Source organism: Mus pahari, chromosome 15, assembly GCF_900095145.1.
Source record: "Mus pahari chromosome 15, PAHARI_EIJ_v1.1, whole genome shotgun sequence".
NCBI lineage: Eukaryota > Metazoa > Chordata > Mammalia > Rodentia > Muridae > Mus > Mus pahari.
This window is the reverse complement of record NC_034604.1, coordinates 54696751-54717856: the sequence shown is the minus strand read 5'-3', so window position 1 is coordinate 54717856 and position 21106 is coordinate 54696751. Positions and strand designations below refer to the sequence as shown.

At 49.7% G+C, this 21106-nt stretch overlaps 1 protein-coding gene across 1 annotated transcript; it reads right to left on the bottom strand.

The window, feature by feature from the left end:
• Positions 1-1716: 1716 nt before the first annotated feature.
• On the bottom strand, positions 1717-8629 carry Arsi (arylsulfatase family member I). Its single transcript, XM_021214711.2, has 2 exons — positions 8075-8629; positions 1717-3910 (listed from the first exon to the last, which is right to left on the bottom strand). Exons 1-2 carry the CDS (start codon positions 8383-8385, stop codon positions 2500-2502), a joined length of 1722 nt encoding a protein of 573 aa, XP_021070370.1. The 5' UTR covers positions 8386-8629; the 3' UTR covers positions 1717-2499.
• Between the last annotated feature and the right edge of the window lie 12477 nt (positions 8630-21106).

The following is a 21106-nucleotide window of genomic DNA, read 5'->3' as shown; positions in this document are numbered from 1 at the left end:
ATGCTGGGCTATGCTGGGCTATGCTAGGCTATGCTGGGCTATGCTAGGCTATGCTGGGCTATGCTGGGCTATGCTGGGCTATGCTGGGCTATGCTGCTATGCTGGGCTATGCTGGGCTATGCTGGGCTATGCTGGGCTATGCTGGGCTATGCTGGCATCTGGGTTGAGAACTCCGAGTTCACTGAGTTCTGCATTGAGTGGAAGACTGAACACAGGGAGGCTTGAGTCAACCCTTCTCTTCAAAACTTCCAGAACAGGCGCCAGCCTCAGCACCAGTCATCCCTTATATCTTGGGACCCGATTGATTCAGAGGATAGAGCCTGGGATCCAAGGGAGAACAGAAAGCACTACATGTGGTCCTGCTCTTGTGGCCTCAAAGGGGTCCTCAGAAGTGATATGGATGACAAGGCTGGAAGTTGAAAAGTCCTGGCAGGCAGGGCCCCTCCAGCAATTCTCAGGGAAGTACTCACACAGTTCTCTAAAGCCTGGCTTTACAGGGAAGCCTACACTGTGTGCCAGGGTGGCAAGCCAGCTGGCAGAGTTAGAGCAGGCCCCAGCAGGCCTAGAGTGTCTTGGGCAGTGGGCAGACTAGGAACAGCCCACCTTTAGGATGCACTAGGCTAAGGCACCACCTTAGCCAGTGTCTTCTTCGGAGTCTCCCTCCTGAGCAGGCAAAAAAAACAAAAACAAAAACAAAACAAAAAAACACTACAGCCACTGGAGCGCAGAGGCTCCTGCCTATCCTCGGCCGTGCCTACCATCTGGGCATCAACATTATCGAGGAAGGGAAAATATACAGGTGAGGGAGATGAGAAAAGTCACAAGAAGAGGGCTGAGGTTGGAGAGACAGCTTGGTCATGAAGAGCACATGAGTTTATTTTCCGGTGCCCATGTTGGACAACTCAGCCCCTCTGTAGCCCCAGCTCTAGGAGGATCTGATGACTGTAGCCTCTGTGGGCCCTTTACTCACATGCACATACCCACACACAAACACACGACCTACGCATCATTAGAAATAAATCTTAAGAAAAAAAAAAAGAAGAAGAAAGAAAGAAAGAAAGCACAGAGCTAAGGAAAGATCTAGGATGCAGCGGTCATCTTCTCCCCACAGCCTAGGCCAGCCCCTCATGCAGGATCCAGTCACTGCCTGGGCGATGCAGCCCCGCGAGCAGCGGTAACCCCCCACGGCGGCACCGCACCCACCCCACTCCACCCATCCCGCTCATCCACAAGCTGACGAGTCCTAACAGGGCCTCCTTTGCCAGTGACAAAAATAACTATTTTCAAAATTCACAGCAGGGCCTTCGCCTACACACACTGCGCCGACTGGGACCTGAAGGGAGATATGCAGAACGCAGTGTGCGGAGGGAGCCTCGCTATGCAGCTAGCAGGCTCTACAACCACCGCCACCCCCCTCCTCCACACTACCAAGCCTGTGTCCCCCCCCAGATGCAAATGTGCACAGGGGGGCCCCCCCGGAACCACCAGAAGTAAGGACTCTTGAATCATCCATTGTATGTGGAGAAACACTGAGACCCAGAGAGGGCCAGGGGTTTGCCTGCAGCTACATTTGTGAACCTGTGGCAGAACCTACCTTCCTTCCTTCCCACCTTCCTTCCTGTCCCCTCTGCTAGCATCGAGCTCACACAGGTCCCAGGACACACATGCGCGCGTGCGCACGCACACACACACACACACACACCAGCATCTCTTGTCTCTGGGTAATGGCACTTTAATCAAGTTCACAGGCTCCTCCACAACCATCAGCCTGGCCAGTTTTTCTACAGCACCGTGAGGTAGGCAGAGCCAGGGCTCACTTTTCCCTAAGCCTTTGCAAGGAGGGAAATCAAGGCCCTGTGGGGGAAGAACTGCGTTCAAGGCCAAATCAAAAGCTCCTTTCACAGCTGTTTCCCCCACCCTCCCTATGCAGGGGCTCAGACCCAGCCAGTTCCCCCACCCACCCACCTTGGATGTTGGGGACCAAAGAGGAGAGAATTCCACTAGGCTCCCAAGTCTTGAGGCTCCAGGAATGTACAGATTTCTGAGAGCCTACACTGTCCGTTCTCTCATTGAGTTGTTCAACAGAGCAGCAGCCGGCTGGCCATACTCCAGCTGATATCCAAGAGCACCACGGAGACCTGGAAAGAAGGTCATGGACTCAAGTCACCTGGAAGGTGGCAAGGTCAGCAAGAAACCCTGCCACGGCCCCAGACACAGGTGTACACTGGAGTCCTAAAGTCACCAGAGCTCATCTTAGGGGTGAGACTGAGGCAGAATGCTGCTAGAGGTAACCTGAGGGCAAAGAGGAAACACATCAGGAGAAAGGCAGGACTGTGACCCAGGCATCCCAGCCTGGTTGGTGACCTCCCCCAAGTTCCACCCTATTCAGCTGAGGGCTGCTGTGCCCTCCCTCCACATGCCTGCAGACGAAGACTCGGCCTCGGCCTTCTCCCTGAGAACCAGCAAAGAGACGGCATCTGAGGGGAACTGAGATTCCCATCAGATCCGGTGGGACATCAGCCTGGTATTGAGTTTACGGAAAAAAGATCGAAGCTTGCAGATCTTGCATTTCTTCTTGCGGCGACCCCGGGAGAAACTTCTAGCTCTGCCTTCCTCCTCTTCCTCCTCCTCCTCCTCTTCCTCATCACTGGCCCAGGGCCCCCAAGCACCCCCATTAAAGTCAGGATGGGCCCGAGGGTTCGCAGCTGGGTAACGTACGGGGATGGCAGTACGGTTATAATCAGCCAGGCGAGCCAGCAGGGTGCGGACTATATCAGGTCGCTGGCCAGCCAGGTCCTCTCGCTCATAAGGGTCAGCACTGATGTTAAAGAGCCACACAGCCTGGCGGATGCTGGCCATCCGCTCCAGGTTCCACCAGCTGCCGGGGAAGGAGGCCAGTGTCTGAGGTGGAATCCAGTCGCCATAGCCTGGGTCTCCTGTGAGCAGCTTCCACTCCCCAACTCGAATAGCAGCCTGCACTGCGGTATTCCAGATCCCAAAGCCACCCTCCAAGGAGCCATGCCGGGCATGGTTGTAGAGGGGGTCGATATTGTGTAGGATCTCTGTACGTGGTGAGGCCCGGCCCTCGCTAATGGCCGGCCACACGTCATAGCCATCCAGCCCATCAGCTGCCGATATAGTGCCGCCTGCCAGTCCCACCAGTGTTGGGTACCAGTCTGTGATATGGACCAGGGCCCGACTGGTCCGTCTCTTTTTCTTGAGCAGTGGGCTGTGGACAAAACCCAGGCCCCTCACACCACCTTCCCAGTAAGTACCCTTGCGTCCTCGAAGGGGCCAGTTGCTACCCCCTGAGAAGGTCTGGCCGCCGTTGTCACTGGAGAAGATAATGACACTGTTGTTATAGAAACCGTAGCGCTTGAGGGCCCAGGTGATGTTGCGCACAGCCTCGTCCATGCAGGTCACCATGGCTGCGTACTTGCGCCGCGCTACATTGCCCATCGCGCGGTAGCGGTATAGGTACTCTCGAGGTGACTGGAGGGGCGTGTGTACTGCCTGGAAGGCCACATAGAGAAAGAGAGGATTCTGGGGATTGTGGCTGGCCAGGATATGGCTTGCACGCTGAGCATAGAGCATAGTGGAGTACTGGCCGCTGAGCCCCCAGGCCACATTCTCACCCTCGTGTAGGTCGAACCCACAAACCCCTGGGCCATCACAGTTGTCATAGGTGTAGTAATCCACATTGCCTGTGAGGGAACCCAGGAAGGTGTCGAAGCCCCGGCGGGTAGGCAAGCACTCCTTTCGGTAGAAGCCCAGATGCCACTTGCCCACCATGTGGGTGGAGTAGCCCGCCTCCTGTAGCTTCTGGGGCAGCGTCACCTGGTCCAGGGGCAGACAGTTGGGCTGCCGCGGGCGGATAATGGAGTGTTGCAATCCTGTATGGATCTGGTACCTGGGGGTGAGAGATTGATATATGGGAAACAAAGGTGAGCTACATGCAAACCCCTGCTCTCAATCAGCAACCCCTAGCTGCACCCTGAGATGGACGCTGGTCGGGTATCACCAGGCAGAACGGGAAGAAAAGCAACAGATACTGCTAAAGGGCTAAGCACCTACGCTACTTTATCTCAGCCAAGCGGGTATGTATGCTAACTTATTGATGAGATGCGATCACTCAGTACAGTTAAGTTCACTGCCCAGGACCACATAGCCAGGAACCTGGTGCATGAAGACTGGAGGCAGGCTTGGGCACGATATCAGGAAGAGCTAACACCAAGCTCTTGCTGTATGTTCAGCATCACGCTCCCTTTAAATTGGCTCACCATATCCTCACTACCAACTAGGAAGTCCATGTTATTATTCCCGCCTCCCAAATAAGGAGCCGTAGAGTTCTGTGACTCGTGGGGCTAGTAGGAAGAGTCGGCTCTGCATCCCAGCACAGGCAGGCTCCAGACCTGAGTGAGTCCCTGAGCTCTAAGCTATAAACTTAGCACAGAGCCTGGGTACACCGAGTCTCTGTCTCCCAGGCAAACTCCCACTCCTTGGAAGCCCACCTCAGCCTTACATCCTCTGTAGTCTCTCACAGCTCACTCAGAGAGTGAGTTACATTGTTTCTGGGTCCTCTTCCTTCACTGCAGCAGGGACTTGGTGCATATCTTCATGGTCTACTTGGCCCTAGGATTACAACTGTCTATATTCTTGGGCCCAGTGATAAAGGAATGGGATTGTCTTTGTATTCCTCAGTGGTATTTAAAGCCCCCTCAGTTACTAATAGAGTGGACAAATGAACAAATGAATCAATGAACGAATGAATGAATTCAGAGGGTTTGGAAGCCAGAAGTGAACCAAATCCTCTTTTAGCTTCTTCATCTACTTTAAAAAGAAAAAGAAAAAAGAAAAGAAAAAAACATCAACCAAGGGCCGAGGGCAGAGGGGCTTTGCTCAAGGTCACTCAGCAGTCCACGGCAGCTCTAAGACTTGAGACTTGAACATGAAACCAAACAGTCCAAGCAGCAGTGTTTTCAAAAGTAAGACTGCCCACCTCCTCCCACAGGGGACCAGTTGATGTTTGCAGGTGTGAGTGAGCTGGCTGGAATGGGAAATCCTTGAGAGCTGCCCTGCTCCCCAGCTTTATGAGACCAGTGCCCCACCCTCCNCCCCCCACCTGCTGTGAGCTCAAGCCCTCCCCCCCAGCCGATGCAGCAGTCAATGCCTTGCCAGTTCCTGAGCTTCCTTTATATATTTGTACCACATCTTCTGCTGCTGTGGTCTGCATGACCCACGTGACCTGTTTGAGGTGTCTTTAAGAGTTGCAAATAAAGCCACCTGGGATGCCACGAGGGAGTGAGAATTCCACACCTGTCTTTACCCCTAGGCAGCTGAGTTAGCCTGGTATTTGACACAGTCTGCTTCCTTATCTTAAGGTCATTCTTTAAAGGTTTTATTTATTTATTATATGTAAGTACACTGTAGCTATCTTCAGACACTCCAGAAGAGGGAGTCAGGTCTTGTTACGGGTGGTTGTGAGCCACCATGTGGTTGCTGGGATTTGAACTCTGGACCTTCGGAAGAGCAGTCGGGTGCTCTTAACCACTGAGCCATCTCACCAGCCCCTTAAGGTCATTCTTAAGACTTCATGCCACATAAAAGCATTATCTCATTCAATTCTCCCTGTACCCCATGAGTGTGTGTGTGTGAGTGTGTGTGTGTGAGTGTGTGTGTGTGTATGTGTGAGTGCGTCTGTGTGTGTGTGTACGTATGTGAGTGTGTGTATGAGTATGTTAGTATGTGTGTATGAGTGTGTGTGTATGTGTGTGTGAGTGTGTGTGAGTATCTCTGTGTATGTGTATGTGTGTGTGAGTATATGTATGTGCATGTGTATGTGTGTGTATGAGTATGTGAGTGTGTATGTGTGTATGAGTGTGTGTGTATGTGTATGTCTGTGTGAGTGTGTGTGTGTGTGAGTATATCTATGTGTATGTATGTGTGCGTGTGAGTGTGTGTGTGAGTGTGACTGAGTGTGTATGAATTTGTTTTGAACTTCCAGCCTTGAGCATACTCTGGAAGCACTCTACCACTTAGTTTTTTGGATTTTTTGTTTGTTTGTTTGGTTGGTTTTACTTTTTATCTTGACACAGAACCTCACTTAGTCGATCAAGCTCATCTTGAACGAACTCAAGCAAGCCCAAGCCAGCACTGTATCAGCTTCCTAAATAGTTTGCAGGGATTACAGGCTTACACTACCAGGCTTCTTTTTTGTTTTGTTTTTTAATTAATTTTTATTTATGCATTAGCTATTATTAATAATGTGTGTGCATGTGTGCGCACATGTCTTATGTGTGCATGAGTTTGGGCCTACTCATGCCAAGGCATGCACAGTCAGAGGGCAACTTTCTGGAGTCAGCTCTCTTTCCAAAGTGGGTTCCAGGAATTGAGTTCAGGTTGCCAGGCTTACACAGGAAGCACTTATACCTGCTAAGACATTTCACCAACCTAAACCTCTCTTGTAAAATACATATGAAACATTATCATCATCTCCATTTTACAAATAATGAAACTAAAACTCCCAAAGTGTAGCAATGTGACCCAAAGCCAGACAACTGGCAAACAGTAGAACTGTTTTAGACCCGGGGCAAGCTGAGAGATGATTGGAACTGACAGGAGAAGCATCCTAGGGGCCCAGAATCCCAGCTGAGTGTCTCCACATAAGGGTGGGGTGCCTCTGAAGCACTGATTCTGTAATGTGGGTGGGCCCCGCTAAACCTTGCCAAAGTCCATTTGTCAGTGAGTAACATAAGACACTTTGGCTCTCTCCAGCTACACCAAACAGGACTGGCTGCATAAGCAAACGCCACCAAGCCGTGGAATGAGCATCCGTGAGACAGAGGTAGCTGCCGAGGGTGGAGGGCAGACACGGCTGGCTCTGTAATGCTCCGCTAACTTCACCAGTAAGAGCCTGGAGCTTTGCACTAACTGTCCACTCAGCAGTTAACCAAGGTCACATCGACCTGGGGAGAGAAACATCAACTGGGAAACTCGAAATGCAGACTGTTCTGCCTCTTCACTGTCCCATGCCAGGGTCTGTCTGCCGCCACTACCGAGCCACATCTGAAGCACAAACCTCCCACCTGTCTCCCTCTCCCTGCCTTTCTTCACAATCCCTGGATCTAAAAGGCAGACAGAATACAGGTGGAAAGAAGAAAGGGCACCACAGTTTGGTTTCCAGCTCCAAGCCGCCAGACCAGGGTCTGACTTTGCAACCCTCTTTTCACAAGACTCTGAAGTCTTGATTCCATGCCTCATTGTCCCACCCGGGAAACAGAGAGAGATGGGCCATGGTCTTGAGATCTCTGTAAGTGATCCCAAAACAGGCGATGGCCTCCTTCCAAAGAGGATTAGCTTCAGCCCAACCCAGGGATTGTCTCCTAAGCAAAGGGAGTTTGCCTGCCACAACCCCGTTTGGTTTCCCAGCTCCTTTTCTCTGGTAACCCCAGCCCCATGGGGGAGCAGCCCCTTACAGAGGACACAGCACTCCTCCGTTCTCTTCAATTTGGGAGGATTCTTCAGATGAGAAAAAACGAGACAACGTGGAGACTTGGAGAAGGGAAGCAACCAGCCTCAGGCTACAGGTCTCTGCATTTTACCAGTTCCTTGGTCTTCTTCCAATGGTACCATCAACAGCATAAGACCCAAATCTCTCCAGTAATACAAACAGAGACTGTCATTTATTGAATGCCTGGCAAGTTACACCTAATTCCTTCACCTTTCACTATTCCTCCTCAGGATGGGAACTCTCCCTCAGTCCATTTTATGGACCAGGAAACTTTTAAACTGATTCTATGTCTGTCAATATGCACAGAATTCAAAATAAGAGTGAAAGGTTCCTCTGATTAAGTAACTGTGGACCGCAGAGAAGTCTCAAGGATAATCAGAAGCCTTGAACTATGAGAACTGGCGAAACAGAGGCCCAAAGAAGGCAAGGGACTTGTGGATGACCTAACAGATGTTGCAGGCAAAGCCAGATCGTAACACGTGTTTCTCAGGTCCATGCAGAGAGCTATTCTTCAGGGTTTGCAACCTAGCAACTGGGTGACCCGCGGATCTGGGCCATGCCTACCTGCCAGTGAGGAGTTGACTCCTCGAAGGTGTACATATGGGTTGGATGTAATAATTCTCCAGTTTGACGCCCTCAGCTGCTAGCCGGTCCAGCGTTGGGGTCTCGATATCTGAGCCATGGTATCCCACGTCGTGGTACCCTTGGTCGTCAGTGAGGATGAAGATAATGTGTGGAGGCTGCGGTGGAGCCGCCGAAGGCTGATCGCCAGCCTCTGCAGGCCCATCAGCCACAAGGCCGGGCTTGGCCCAATCCCAGGACAGGTAGCCCAAGCTAAGTAGGCTGACCAGGGAGAATCCTGAGAGAGCATGCATTGCGACGCTGGTCTGGGCGAACGGGGTTCCCAGGACCTCAGAGCCTGCCGCGCAACGCCTGCTCTCCCGCCTGCCTGGATGCAGTGAGAGCCCTCGGGGCTCTCGTCCAGGACCCGCGGCCGGGCAGCAGGGCGCTCCGGGAAGGTCAGGCTCGCGCCGAGCCTCCTCCCGCAGCCCTGTCCCCCAGCTCTGACGGGCCAGCCCGAGTTGTGGAGTGGAGGCTTCCCAAACGTGCTCTCCACCATCCCCGGACTCTCTGCTTCCCTTTTACCCCGATCCCTCCCGCCTCTTAATTTCTCTCGCTTCTGCTTTCCATTTCTCCTCCCTCCCCCGACCCCCAATTCCCCTAGCTGAGCTTCTGACCCCGCCCGGTGTCCCCGCAGAGCAGTGCTCCAGGCTGGGAGGTGGGCAGGACCCCACAAGGGGAAGGGGAGGGAGACACGGGCTGGGCGGGTCTGGGAAGGGACACAGCCCAAGAGCGGGCGAAAAAGTTGTAACATCTGCCGGGCTGAGCCCCAGGTGGAGGGGTGGGACGCCCGAAAAAGGTTCCGCCCCCGGGCAGGCAGCCCAGACCCGCTGTGGCAGCTAGTTCTAAGGCCTGCTCCTGGCCGGGACTCCAGAGAAGGGAGGGGGATTACTTGGAATTCAGTGGAACAATTCCGGAATAGTTCGGCCAGACATTCCTTGATCATGGAGTCTTAGCATATGAATGCCAGCCCTAGAAAAGTCCAGTTCATTTTCCGAGCCAACTGGGTCATTTCTAGAGATGGAGAGAACAAGGACCTGGGATGACCAGGAACTTGCTCTGCTAAATCCCAGAGCAATGGACTGCTGGTGTGGCAGCTTCCTCCTGACTCTGCCAGCTTCCCTTCCCTCTTATCTTCCTCACACCACTTCTTAGCTGGTTATAAGGTGCTTAGGGTGCATGGGCCGCTCTAGATGGCAAAAGTGTTGTATACATCTTATACCCACAGGTTCCCTCCATGCACAGAAAGGAGAGCTCAATCCCGTCTGTTCTCAATCCTGTTGCTTGAATGAATGCAATGGATGAAGTAAATGGGCTCCTGCAACCAACTGGGCCAACACCCCTCCTAGAAGATAAGCAGGGACATTCAAGTCAAGCTTATGGTGAGGCAGGGGCGATTGTTCCAATTGTTAAGTGTTTCTAACTAATTTAGGCACTGTGTGGGCCACAGCAAATCTAGCCGAGGAATAATAGATCTAGCCACCAAGTGCCCGTGGGCAGCTTTGACCAGTAAGTGCAAGGGCCCCGTGAAACCACTGAACTGGACCACTCCACGGATGTAAAAAAAGAAGGGTTTATTGTAAATATAAAACTGCTGAGTGACTCTCTCACAGGTGGTCAAAAAAAGAATAGCTAGAGACATTTGGGGGAGCCCAAAGCCATCATGGCTACCTGGGGTGCGGGGTGGAGAGGTACATTGGTGACTCCCAGAGCTATCAGAGTGGCAGAGAGAAGCCTTACATGTTATAAAGAAAACCTGCCGGGTCAGAAGGGAAACCTGGAGCAGCCCGGGAGTTAGCATAGTGGAAGAGTAGCAAGAAAAACCAGGAAGGGGGGCTTGTGGCCCAGAACAGCCAGATGGGCACCACAGGTATATGTTAATAGGGACCAAAGGAGCCTGGGGGTTAGTGTGGGCTTTGATATGTCACATAATGTAGTATATGCCAATAGAGAACCTGATACCCCATTCGCCACTGCCTGGGAGGCAGAAGTGGTTCCTCCTGTCAAATGGGAACCCATTTCACAGGTTTCTGAGGAGGGTGGGGTTTTCTCTCTGTCAGTCATCCTTCTATTTTCCCTGTCAGCATCCAGCCTGAAGTGACCTCAAGTGGCTGTCCTTTTGGACATAAGCAGTGGTACTGACCTTTGTGCAGTGCGGGGTGGAGGGGCAGGAACTGATGTGGCTCTGCATATGTTCCATTTTTTTTTTTTTTATTAAGCTGTATTTATTTGCTTATTTAGTTAGTTTTCTATGTGTGTATCTGGGTGGGTTTGAGATTGCCAGGACCTGTGTGTGGAGATCAGAAGACAACTTTGAGGGAGTCAAACCCAGGCCATTAAGCTCGTGGATTTTCCTGCTGAGCCATCTTACTCAGAACTTCACCAGTTTAGCATGGATGCCGCTAGCCAACAAAGGAGATTAGCAATGCCAAATTTGCCTTTGTTATGTGACCACTGTTCGATCGATCGCTTTAAAGGCCAGTGTCTTAAGAAACAAAGATTCCCAGGTATGTCTTCCCTCCTAATACCTTTCTCCTGCCAAGATCCCTCCTCTCCTGCTGAAAACCACTGTGTGGAAGGAAACCAGAACCTCCAAAATAGCAGCGCAGTCCGAGTCTGCATTTGGAAATGAGGGCTGCGTGGGGCCAGTGCTCCCGTTTGCTCCAAGCCCCATATTTAGGGTGACCAGATTTATCAAAAGGGAAAGCAGCCTGCTGTTCTGGCAAAAGAGATGCCGAGGACCGACAGGAAGAGCACAGCCTCCCCAGGGAGCAGTTGCTAAAACGGTGCTTCCGGAGGCCACAGCAAGGTTGTCCTGGGTGACAAGGTGAGTCACTAGAGGTCAAAAGGTGGCTTTTTAAGTCTCTACACTTGTCCCAGACTATTGGCCAACGTGGCCTTCCCCTTATTCATACACGAAGAGAGATGGCAAGGTGAACAGGCTGCAGTTTTAGTCTGGCCCCTCCTCCCAAAACCTAAAAGGATAGGGTCCCAGGCTGCATAACCCCACGGGGGCTGTCGTACATGAACAGTAAGTATTTTGAGGACAAAGCTCTGACGTCAGACCGTCTGAGTTCAAATCCTGCTACTTATTTGGGGTCTGGCCTTGGCAAGTTGTGTTATTGTTCTCCCAGTCAATTTCTCCAGCTGTGAAGTGAGATAATCACACAAACAAGAGACACCATCACACTCTGTGAAGTGTCCTGCTCAGAGTCAGCGCTCAGCGGCTGCAGATGGCCCATTGTTCTGCTCCCTGCTTTGAGAACTGAGTCTTGAGTCTTGTGGGTTAGAGTCACTAGGAGGCAGATTCCAGGCCAGTTTAAGGGATTTCTTTTATAAACACTCTGACAGCTTCCTTAACAAAAGGACGTCAACAGTGGGTGAATGTCCAGGGGAAAGAGGCGGGTGAAGCACTATTGGAGCCCAGCCCTTCTTTCCCAACACTTGAACGAAGTCTTTTGGTAAACCCCCCCCCCCAACAAAACCTAGAGTAGAAACCTAGCATGCCTAAGAAGTCATTGTCCCCACCAATGCTCTAGGGAAATAAACGCAGACTCGGGACTCCATCTTAAATACCATTACAGCTGCCAGGTTGGAACATTTGGAGCAGACCATTTCCAAAGCTCAGAAACCACAGGGTGGAAATAAACATTGTAATGCGGATCCAGGTCATGTGGCTTACACGTTGAGCCAGTTATCTTCTTGTGTGTCTTTCCCAGGGTACTTACCCTCTTTCCTGGGACAAAGGTCAACAGCACTCCTCACCCCATCCCCAACACACACACACACACAGAATACTAAGGTATCTCAAGTTCAGGGCCACTCTCTGGCCAAACTAATCCAGACTTGGAGCATCCAGCTGCCTCCAAACCTAACTGCTTCCTAGACAATGCTGTCTTGGATGCCCCCATCTCACTATCTGCTTCCCGTTCACATATGTGTGTTCCTATCCCTTACCCCCCACAAGACATCCATATCAAAACACTGCAAGAAACTTAACATCTTCCCACGACATGCAGATCAGACATGGCAGGGGTGTAGCTCTGTTACTTCCTAGCTGTCACAGATTTCATTTCCACCCATGAAGTTAGACTCAGAAAAAAAAAAAAAAAAAAAAAAAGTGAGTTCCCCATTCCCAGATCTAAGCAAGAACGGAGTGAGATGCCCACCTGTGTAGAGGTGAGATTCCTGAACCAAAACAGAAGGCAATACGAGAAGACTTTGAAAGGTTTCTCCAACTTAAAAGTGACATTATTCTAGTCATTTGTCCCCAAGACAGCTTTTTAGGGTGCAGAGATATTAAAGTAAAAAACTGGGTGAGTCTGTTCTGTGGCCCTGTCGTTGATAATATCTGTGCCTGTGAGTGGATATATGTAAATGTATATTTAGTCATCTTTTAACTAAAATTATCTTATTTTATATATAGCTAAATAGATCCTTCTGGTTATAGTCGTTGGCAAAGACCCTATATACTGATTATGTGTGCTGACATCTCACTGAAGGGCGTTTGTCTAGGTTGGACTATATCAGAGATTCACAAGATTTACAGCAGGCCTCTGATCGTCAGAAATATCAGAGTTCAGCCCCTTATGCAGGAAGGGGGCCTCTCGAGCCTTCCTTACTCTAAGCTTTCTGCCTCTCACTTCAGACACAATTCTTACAAGGAAATCGTGTTATTCCCATTCCAAGAGCATCGGACACATCTCAGAGGACATATCTAAAGGTGGCTAGAGGCAATTGCCTATCTTATAGTAACGTAGGCACCCAGAAAAGCGTTAGAGAGAAATAACAAGAGTAAACAAAATCAGGCAGGTGAATTCCAAAAGCCCGGGAATTCCAGAGCCTGTGATGCTATGGCAAAGAGCTATATCTCCAGAAGAGATCCAGGGGCGGCACCCAATCACCACCCAGAGCAGAAGCAGTGATGGGTTATTTAAAACCTACTCGAGAGATAAGACAAGTAATGCCTGTGTGTGTGTGTGTGTGTGTTGTATGAGTGGTGTGTGTGTGTGTGTGTCTCTGTGTCTCTCTATGTCTTTGTGTGTATGTGGTATGTGTGTGTGTGTTGTATGAGTGGTGTGTGTGTGTGTGTGTGTGTCTCTGTGTCTCTCTATGTCTTTGTGTGTATGTGGTATGTGTGTGTGTGTGTTGTATGAGTGGTATGTGTGTGTGTGTCTCTGTGTTTACGTCTTTGTGTGTATGTGGTATGTGTGTGTGTGTATGGTGTGTGTGTGTGTGTGTGTATGGTGTGCGTGTGTGTGTGTATGGTGTGCGTGTGTGTGTGTGTGTGTGTGTGTGTGTGTATGGTGTGTGTGTGTGTCCATGTTTTCAAAGGTCAGAGTGTCCTTCCTCAGAACACTGTCGTCCGCTCTGTCTTTTGAAACTGCTAGGCTGGCTGGCCAGTGCGCCTCAGAGATCCTGCTGACTCAGCCTCCTAGCAAATCACCAGTATACCACCATGTCCACGTTTTAAATGTGGGTTCTGGGGATTCAATTCAGACCTTCATGCCTACATGGCAAGGACTTTATCAACCAAGTTATCTCCTCCGCCCCTTTCTGGTTTGGTTGTTTTGTTTAGTTTTGTTTTAATGTTTTTATCCAGAATGGTTCATCTGAAAGTGAACAGTACCAGCTCCTTTTCAGGCCCAGGACATCCTTCCTGTGAACTTGGCCTCTGGAGACAGTAGTCTTCCCAGAGTTCTGTGACAACCAAGGAACCACACCACTATGGCACTGGAGGTTTGTCATAGCGAGTCACTGTGTGTGCCCGTCTCAGCGGCAGACCGTGTCACTACCTTCTTTGTAGCATCCACACAGGTACCACCATTTCTAAGGTATACATATCTCAGGCCTCACAGTCCTCCAGACTGCATGTGGCCCTGAGTATAAGGGTACCGTACCCCACTTCTGGTGCCCCTGACCACCCAACCATGACCTAACTGGCTACTCCTTTTGGAGAAAGTCCCTCCAAAGAGAGTTCCCAGGTTTCTTCAGTCACCTGGTTTAGTGACAGCTTTTCTTACCAGAAAGCTTACCAGAAAAGCTGTCACTCCCACGCTCCCTGGGGGGACAGTGATAATAACAATAGTTAATGATCATTAGAAAGTGGCTTAAGAATGTCATGCTGGCTGTGCCACAGAGAGAGTGGTGGAGCACCTGGAGCACTCTTAGGACAGGCCTGTTCATAGGTCACTGTCCCCAGAAGGCGGCCCACAGGGCATCCTGGAGGCCTGTTGCTTTATTAAATATTACTTAGACAATGTGGTTCATGGAAGAAAGGGGGTTTCCCTACTTTACAGGCGGGGTACCCATTAGCATTTCTGAGGGGATTCACCCATTTTCTTGATCCTTGCATCCTACCCTCTGAGTGGTCTCCCTGAGTCCCGGTCTCAGTGCTCAGGAACCCTGTGTGGGACATCTACCTAAGCCAGGAGCAACAAGAGCCACAGTGACTTAGCCCCCTGTCTTTAACCCTTCATGGAGTCCCAGCCCCAGGCATTTCAATGGCTCCTTTCTCTGGCATTCAATGAAACCTTCTTCAGGGCCAGTTATTGAAAGCAAGAGCCAGTTGCACAATGGAGGCCCTGTGCTCACAGCCGCTGCCCAATCTGTTTTCCCAACCTGCCTGTGGCCTCACCTCTCCACACGCTCCCCACCCTCCGCCCACCGACCCCGACCCCACCCAGAGGCCAGCTCAAAGGGAGGCCACATGAAAAGACTTGTTCTCTGGACTCTTAGAAGTTCCCGCCAGGGCCTCTGCCAGATTCGGAAGGAAAGCCTAAGGGGACAGAGGCCTGCTTCCAGCCCATCCATCCGGGGCTCTGCTGCCCACTTTGATGTCTGGAAGCCACCATCCCCAATGGTCAGCCATGCCTTTCCTCTATGTGCTTCCCCACCCAACCCCTTCTCTCTCACTCAAAGAAAAGGATAAAATCCCAGGAAAAACAGAGTGAGATTATCAAGACAAATGAAAGTCTCCCCCAAAAGAGAGGTTGACAGGCTGTCCTCTAGACCCCCCCAGCCCCCAAGGGGACTATAGCACCTCTATATAAAGTAAGGGCTTCATGGTTTCAGAAAAGTAAAGAAGAATTTCAGTCAGGGAAGATGGTTCAACCTATAAAACACGAGGGTCTAAGTTTACTAGACAATAACCTGCTTAAAAGAGAAAAAGTAGATTTTAAAAATTAAAACTGGTGTTATGGCACACCCGTGTGATCATGATGCTAGCAAGACAGAGACAGGGGACTCTGGGTCTCGCCAGGCAGCCAGTGTGGCTGAACTGGTGAGCAGCTCCAGGTTCAGTGAGAGACCTTGCGTCAAAAAGTCAGGTAGAAAGTAGGTGATCCAAATGTCTAATGCTGACCTCTGACCTCCATATGCACAGACCCATGCATCACAGAATGTCCTAGTTAACTGTGAGATGTCTAAAACCAGCTTGCCCATATTCTAATCCCACCCTTCTACTTGGTAGTTGTGTACATTTTTACCGAAGTTAAACATTTCTGTGTCGGAAGTTTCCTTATTTATAAAGTAAAAACAACAAAACCTATTAACTAAGGTTGTGGTGGGGTGACAACAGGCAAGGTTTGTGCAGTGCCGCTCTTAGCACAGTGCCTAGCATAGGAGAGGCTCTCCCACAATTCCACTGCTGTGATGATGACACCAGTGGACTCAGATTATTCTGTATTTACACTTAGATTCCATTTTTACAAGGACAAAAATCTGCATTGCCAAGATCCCCTTTTACCTCCTCCGATGGTTTGGATGGGCCAAGCTGCCTATAAGGCAATGCTCACAGCTGCCGTTCAGTATAAGCTGTAACCCTTCTTCCTGGGCACGTGGAAGCCAAGAGTTCAGACACCACGTCTGTTTATGTCACCAACCTTTCTCTCTTTATTTCTTTTTTAAGACTTATTTATCGTATTTATATGACTGCACTGTAGCTGTACTCTGGACACACCAGACACACCAGACAACACACCAGATGACACACCAGACACACACCAGACGACACATCAGACGAGAGCATTGGATCCCATTACAGATGGTTGTGAGCCATCATGCGGTTGCTGGGAATTGAACTCAGGTCCTCTGGAAGAGCAGTCAGTGTTCTTCACCACTGAGCCATCTCCCTAGCCCCATCTACAGACTATTAGCACAAACTATTAGGAGGCCCTGCAAGAGGCAGGAACCCTTCATAGCAAGCTGACATTCCGAAGCAATAATATCAGCGGGGGAGATAGCTTAGTCAACAAAGCCATTGTTTTACAAGCACTGGGACCTGAGCTCAATCTCCAAAACCTATGTGTAAAAGAAAACACACACACACACACACACACACACACACACACACACAACAGGCACATAGTAGTAGTGCCTACTTGGATTGTTAGCACTGGAAAAGCAGAAACATGTGGATTACACACACACACACACACACACACACACACACACACACATACTCACACACGTACCCACCCACACAGAAGCAATAGTACTTTCAAAGCTCACATTTACTGAATGCCTGCATGTTAGGTTATCAGTGTGACTTTAGAAATCAGCTGTCTCACTTCATTCTCACACAGTTCTGTGAACTGGGTTAACTTTTCATCACCCGTGTCCCACTGAGGAACAAACCAGGAGACAAGGAAAAAGCAGGCAGTTGGCCCAAGCTCACACAGCTAGATGGTATCAAAGCTAGGATTTGAACCTAGGCCTCCCTTGATCCTAATGCCTGGGTAAGGAGACAGTTTGCTGAATCCAGCTCCTCAGGAACGAGCTCTACCTTGCTGGCAGGGTCAAAACTGAGTTTATGTTCCCAGGCCTGGCAACCCAACTCCTGCCCTGCTTCTTCAGACGTTTCATGTTTGTCTGTTAACCAGGGAAGGGTGTAAAGAGGGAAGCTTGCTGTTATCCCGTTATCTAAGGCACTCAAATGTGTGCCTTGACTTAAGTCTATGTGCAGGGGCTGGCGAGATGGCTCAGCGGGTAAGAGCACTGACTGCTCTTCTGAAGGTCCTGAGTTCAAATCCCAGCAATCACATAGTGGCTCACAACCACCCGTAATGAGATCTGACACCCCCTGCTGGTGAGTCTGAAGTCAACTACAGTGTACTTATGTATAATAATAAATCTTTGGGCCAGAGCAAGCAGGGACTGAGTGAGCGGGGTTGACAGAGCGAGCAGAGGTCCTAAAATTCAATCTCCAACAACCACATGAAGGCTTACAGCCATCTGTACAGCTACATTGTACCCACATACATAAAATAAGTAAATCTTCACACACACACACACAAAAAAAAAACCAACTATGTGCAGCCACTCTTTTGTTCCGTTATCATTCTAAAATTCCGGGCCAGCATCCAGGAAGGGACCTGACTGCAAAAGCTGCCTCAAGGACCCTGAAACCAGGGGACCAGAATAAGGTCCAGTCACCAATGTTAACTTCCTTGCTTAACTCCTTGTGTCAAAATATGATTGGTCCAGGGGTGGGGGGGTATAGGGAACTTTCGGGATAGCATTTGAAATGTAAATAAAGAAAATAATAAATAAATAAATAAATGATAATTAATAAATGATGATAAATAAATGATAATAAATAAATAAATATGATTGGTTGATGCAACAGCCCCCAGCCCCACCCCCAACCCCATGCTGCTTTGTGTTCCCATTGCTGAGCCCTCAGAAAATGAAGCTTCATTTTTTTTTTTTTTTAAAGATTTATTTATTTATTTATTTGTAAGTATTTATATGTAAGTACACTGTAGCTGTCTTCAGACATTCCAGAAGAGGGAGTCAGATCTCATTAAGGATGGTTGTGAGCCACCATGTGGTTGCTGGGATTTGAACTCCGGACCTTTGGAAGAGCAGTCGGGTGCTCTTACCCACTGAGCCATCTCACCAGCCCATGAAGCTTCATTTTTAAGCTTTCTGTCTCTGAAATGAGTTTTCTCAGCTTCCACCCTGAACCCAATACCCGCTTTACTAGACTTCTCACAGTGCCTTCCAGTTGCCAAGCAAGGAGGTATTGCTTACAGTGTCCCCACTTCATGTGATGCACAAGAGACCAACAACCCCTTCTGGGACATCGGAGGTCCCAGGAAGTTTGAGTGGCCCTGGGACTGACTGATGCTGACCCAGGAGTCTGGGCTGCAAACGGACATCCACCGTGAGCACTTCCTTACCTGAAAGCCCCTCTTGAGCCTATGTCCTTCCTGTTCCCTCCCAGAGTTACCACAACCTGCTCTGGTACCTTCAGGATGTCATTAAGCCATCGGGAGGCAGAGGCTTCCCAGACTCAGGCGTCAGACCTTCCTCCCTATTAAAGACTCATGCACCCAGGGCACCAGTCCTGCTGGGTTTTTCTTCTCAGGGAACCAGCCTGAGACCTCCTGGCCTGGCTAAAGGCTAGGAACCAGGGATGCTCACTAATGACAGGGATGAAGCGTGCTTCTGTTGCTATGGTAACTGCTGCTCTCTACTTAGGCAATCACTTTTGAAGTTCCTTCTGGTGTGAAAGTTGTTTTGCATAGAAATACTGAAGCTTTCCCCAAGAGCTCTTTAGATCAGTCTAGGTCCCTCCCAGGTTGGTTCCCTTTTTACACACACACACACACACACACACACACACACACGGAGTTCGATGAAGCCCTTTAAACTTTAAAGTTCAGTTCAAATGCCTCCTCTTCCAAGACTGCCTCCTAGACCATGCTGGCCTTCCCTCTGCACACCCTCCCTGGGGCCTGTTTATGGCTCTGCAGATCAGAGGGAGCCTGTTTCACAGTTAGTTATGTGTCTCCTTCGGAGCCCCTAGCGAGCCCATAGTAGGTGCTAAACAAACATTTGTTTGAATTTATTTGAATTTCCCTTTCAGGGTTTTTTTTTTTTTTTTAAATGACTATTATTAACAGCACAGGCCGTTACTAATAATCCCTTCTGCCTGTAAAATTATTTACAGTTTATATATATATAGCTTCATGCTTGAGGGCTCTGCTTTCAACGCCAGCTCCACCCTTCCTGGCCCGGTGACAGTGTTCAAGCCTTGTAAGCTCCCCCTGGGCTGCTTTTTTATCAGCAGGATGGACGACTGTAAAACAAAAACAAAGATGTAAAGGTTTTACTTCTTCACGCAGGGCCCGCCTGGCAGTGCCTCCGCGTGAGCTAATCCTATGACTCTTGATGTCCCTAGCACCTCACAGTTGCTCTTAGGAGGGAGACTAAACGTGTTGTTCAGGGCAGACTGAACTTTGGACTTTGGTAGTGTCACCAAGCTCTTCATGTTATACACAGAGAGACCTCGACACTCGGAGGCTCTACCCAGACCTCAGACGTTTGTATGCTAGACCTGCATGCCCTCTGTCACAGCCGCTTCTTTCGTCCTGGTGTCAGAATACAGAGTTTCCTTGATTACACTGCTCCCCCCCTCCACTGGTGGGCCAACTCTAGGGGCACACTTGAACCAACAGAGTTTCACTATCCCTAGCTCCAGTGTCTAATTCAAAGCTTTGGGGAAAGACCCAAATTTTGCCCAAAGGGACTCAATTCAGGGAGTGGGTATTTGAAATCATTTAAGGTAACTAATTAACCTACTGATATTTGCAGTGCTGGGGACTGAACTTACGGCCCAAGACTCATGTTCTGCTACTGAGTTTTACCCCAGCCCTTCCTATTCTGAGAGAGGGCAGGCCTTAAAGTTCCCATCCTCCTGCTTCAACCTCCTGACTACCTACCTGAAATTAAAGACCCAGACCTGAAGTATGAAACTCACATAACTTAAGCCTCCAAAACCCCTCCCCAAGCCGACCCCTCCCTAAGCCCCAGAGGGGTCCCAGTAGTGTGTTTCCATGGCCGCTGGCTTCCCAGTCAGCTCCGCTCTAGCTTTGGTTCACGTCAGTGCAGGACTGACTCCAGCCCGATATGGACAGAGCCTCTCTCCGCCCAACCCCCTTACTGTCATTTTTCCTGAAGTCTGGCAGTCTCAGAATAGCTGTGGCATTTGAGAGCTCTGACTCAGGGTGGACTGGGGGAGAGGGCACTGAATATACGTATTTGGTGGACTTCTAAATCCCATCTTTTGATAGCTAATCTTGCTTGGCAACTTGACTACACCTGGAATTAACTAAGACCTCAGTTGGAAGGATTTTTCTTGATTGGATTATTGGAAGTGGGAAGTCCCTCGCTAAATCTGGATCTTTTGAGGTTCGAAGACCCTAACCCTGGGCCATGGCTTCAGGAAGATGGAAGAAGGGAGCTTTTGCCTTTTTGCCCGTTTGCTCTCTTGCCCTCATCTGCTCTGCCATGTCGCTGAGCTGCTCCTCTGCTGGAGTTAGAACCTACTTCTTCAGGGTTCCAACCATGTACGGAAGGCTGGCAGCTCTCTAGGGCCTCCCCGAGACTCCAGCATCAGACTGGGACAGCTAAGACATCCAGTCTCGTAGACTGAACAACCACCGGATTCCCTGGCCTTTCTGCCAGGAGAAAGCCATGGTTGAATAATCCCATATCTAATCAGCCCTGCTTCTTTAGAGGACCTTGACAAATACACCCACATATGCTTGGTTCTTTTCAGAACTCTTTGGGTTTTGTTTTGTTTTGTTTTGTTTTTTACTTTATTTTTATTCCATGTACATTGATGTTTTACCTGCCTGTATGTTGGATCCCCTGAAACTGGAGTTAGAGACAGTTGTGAGCTGCCAGGTGGGTGCCGGGAATTGAACATGGGTCCTCTTCAAGAGCAGCAAGTGCTCTTTTTGTTTGTTTGTTTTTGTTTTTTGAGACAGGGTTTCACTGTGTAGCCCGAGCTGTTCTGGAACTCGCTCTATAGGCCAGGCTGGCCTCGAACTCACAGAGAGAAACCTGCTCGCCTCTGTCTCCCAAGTACTGTAGCAAGTGCTCTTAACCACTGAGCCAGCTCTCCAGTTCTCTCGTGGTTCTTGGTGCTCAATAAGATGACTTACATTGAGTAGCAACACAAAG